This window comes from Austrofundulus limnaeus, unplaced genomic scaffold (assembly GCF_001266775.1).
Source record: "Austrofundulus limnaeus strain Quisiro unplaced genomic scaffold, Austrofundulus_limnaeus-1.0 Scaffold315, whole genome shotgun sequence".
Classification (NCBI taxonomy): Eukaryota; Metazoa; Chordata; class Actinopteri; order Cyprinodontiformes; family Rivulidae; genus Austrofundulus; species Austrofundulus limnaeus.
The window spans coordinates 521,853-522,935 of NW_013952717.1; the positions used below are offsets into that span (position 1 = coordinate 521,853).

The window sequence follows — 1,083 nt, forward strand, 5'->3', positions numbered from 1 at the left end:
ACCCTGAACGCATCATATTTCTGTGTGTTGTTCTTCAGACTGTTAGATGGATCCTGAACGTATCACAGTTATATGTGTTGTTGTAGCTCAGGTTGTTAGTTGGACCCTGAACGCATCATATTTCTGTGTGTTGTTCTTCAGACTGTTAGATGGATCCTGAACGCATCACAGTTATGTGTTGTTGCAGCTCAGGTCATTAGTTGGACCCTGAACGCATCACAGAGGCCTGTGGTGATTTCCTGTAAAGATCATTACTGTAGTGCGATGTGACAGCTCACACACCTCACATTTCACACAGTGACACTGGAGCTTTAAATGAGTTGACCTTTGACCTCTCTGTCAGATTTCATGTCAGGACAGATGAGCGGTGATACAGAGACGAGCGTCTCGTTGACGGGCGATGACTCATTTTTAAATCKCTTCATTTAATAAACCAGAAACTCAATTTTCTCCTGTAGGGAGAGTTTTGTTTTGTCATTTGTCTTTTCAGCAAAATATCATGAATTATTTGATGGATTTTAATGAAACAAACTAATCACTGGATGTGGAGCTAATTAACTTTGGAGTAACATCAATTTAAGATGGTTGTCAYAGCTAATCAAAACACAGTCAGCTGTAAGTCAGGCAGTTTACAGAYGTTGAGCTAAAATGTAAAATAAACCCAGAAAACTGTCTCCTTCCTGTCACAGAGAGATCAGGTACAACCTAAACCTTCACTTCCTGTTCTTTTGTTGTCCTCTCCTGTTAGGGCGGGGCATCCCAGCACACCATCAGTGGTGGGTCAGGATGGTGAGGAGAACCCTGCTGTGCTGGCTGAGAACTGCTTCAGAGAGCTGCTGGGCCGAGCCGCGTACGGCAACATGAACAACGCAGTCCGACCCGTGTTGGTGTGAGTACCTGTACCTGTCTGTGTTGGTGTGAGTACCTGTACCTGTCTGTGTTGGTGTGAGTACCTGTCTGTGTTGGTGTGAGTACCTGTACCTGTCTGTGTTGGTGTGAGTACCTGTACCTGTCTGTGTTGGTGTGAGTACCTGTACCTGTCTGACCTGTATCTGGGTTCAGATCCAGAACCGTCTCCTCATG

The 1,083-nt window shown here is 45.1% G+C and overlaps 1 protein-coding gene across 2 annotated transcripts in view; it reads left to right on the forward strand.

Moving 5' to 3' along the window:
• Positions 1–1,083, forward strand: part of efr3a (EFR3 homolog A (S. cerevisiae)) — a 55,373-nt gene that overhangs the window by 34,424 nt on the left and 19,866 nt on the right. For both annotated transcript variants that reach the window (XM_014022028.1, XM_014022027.1), the window contains one exon: positions 749–889. In XM_014022028.1, the coding sequence (XP_013877482.1) occupies positions 749–889 (141 nt within the window). The remainder of the gene's footprint in view (positions 1–748; positions 890–1,083) is intronic.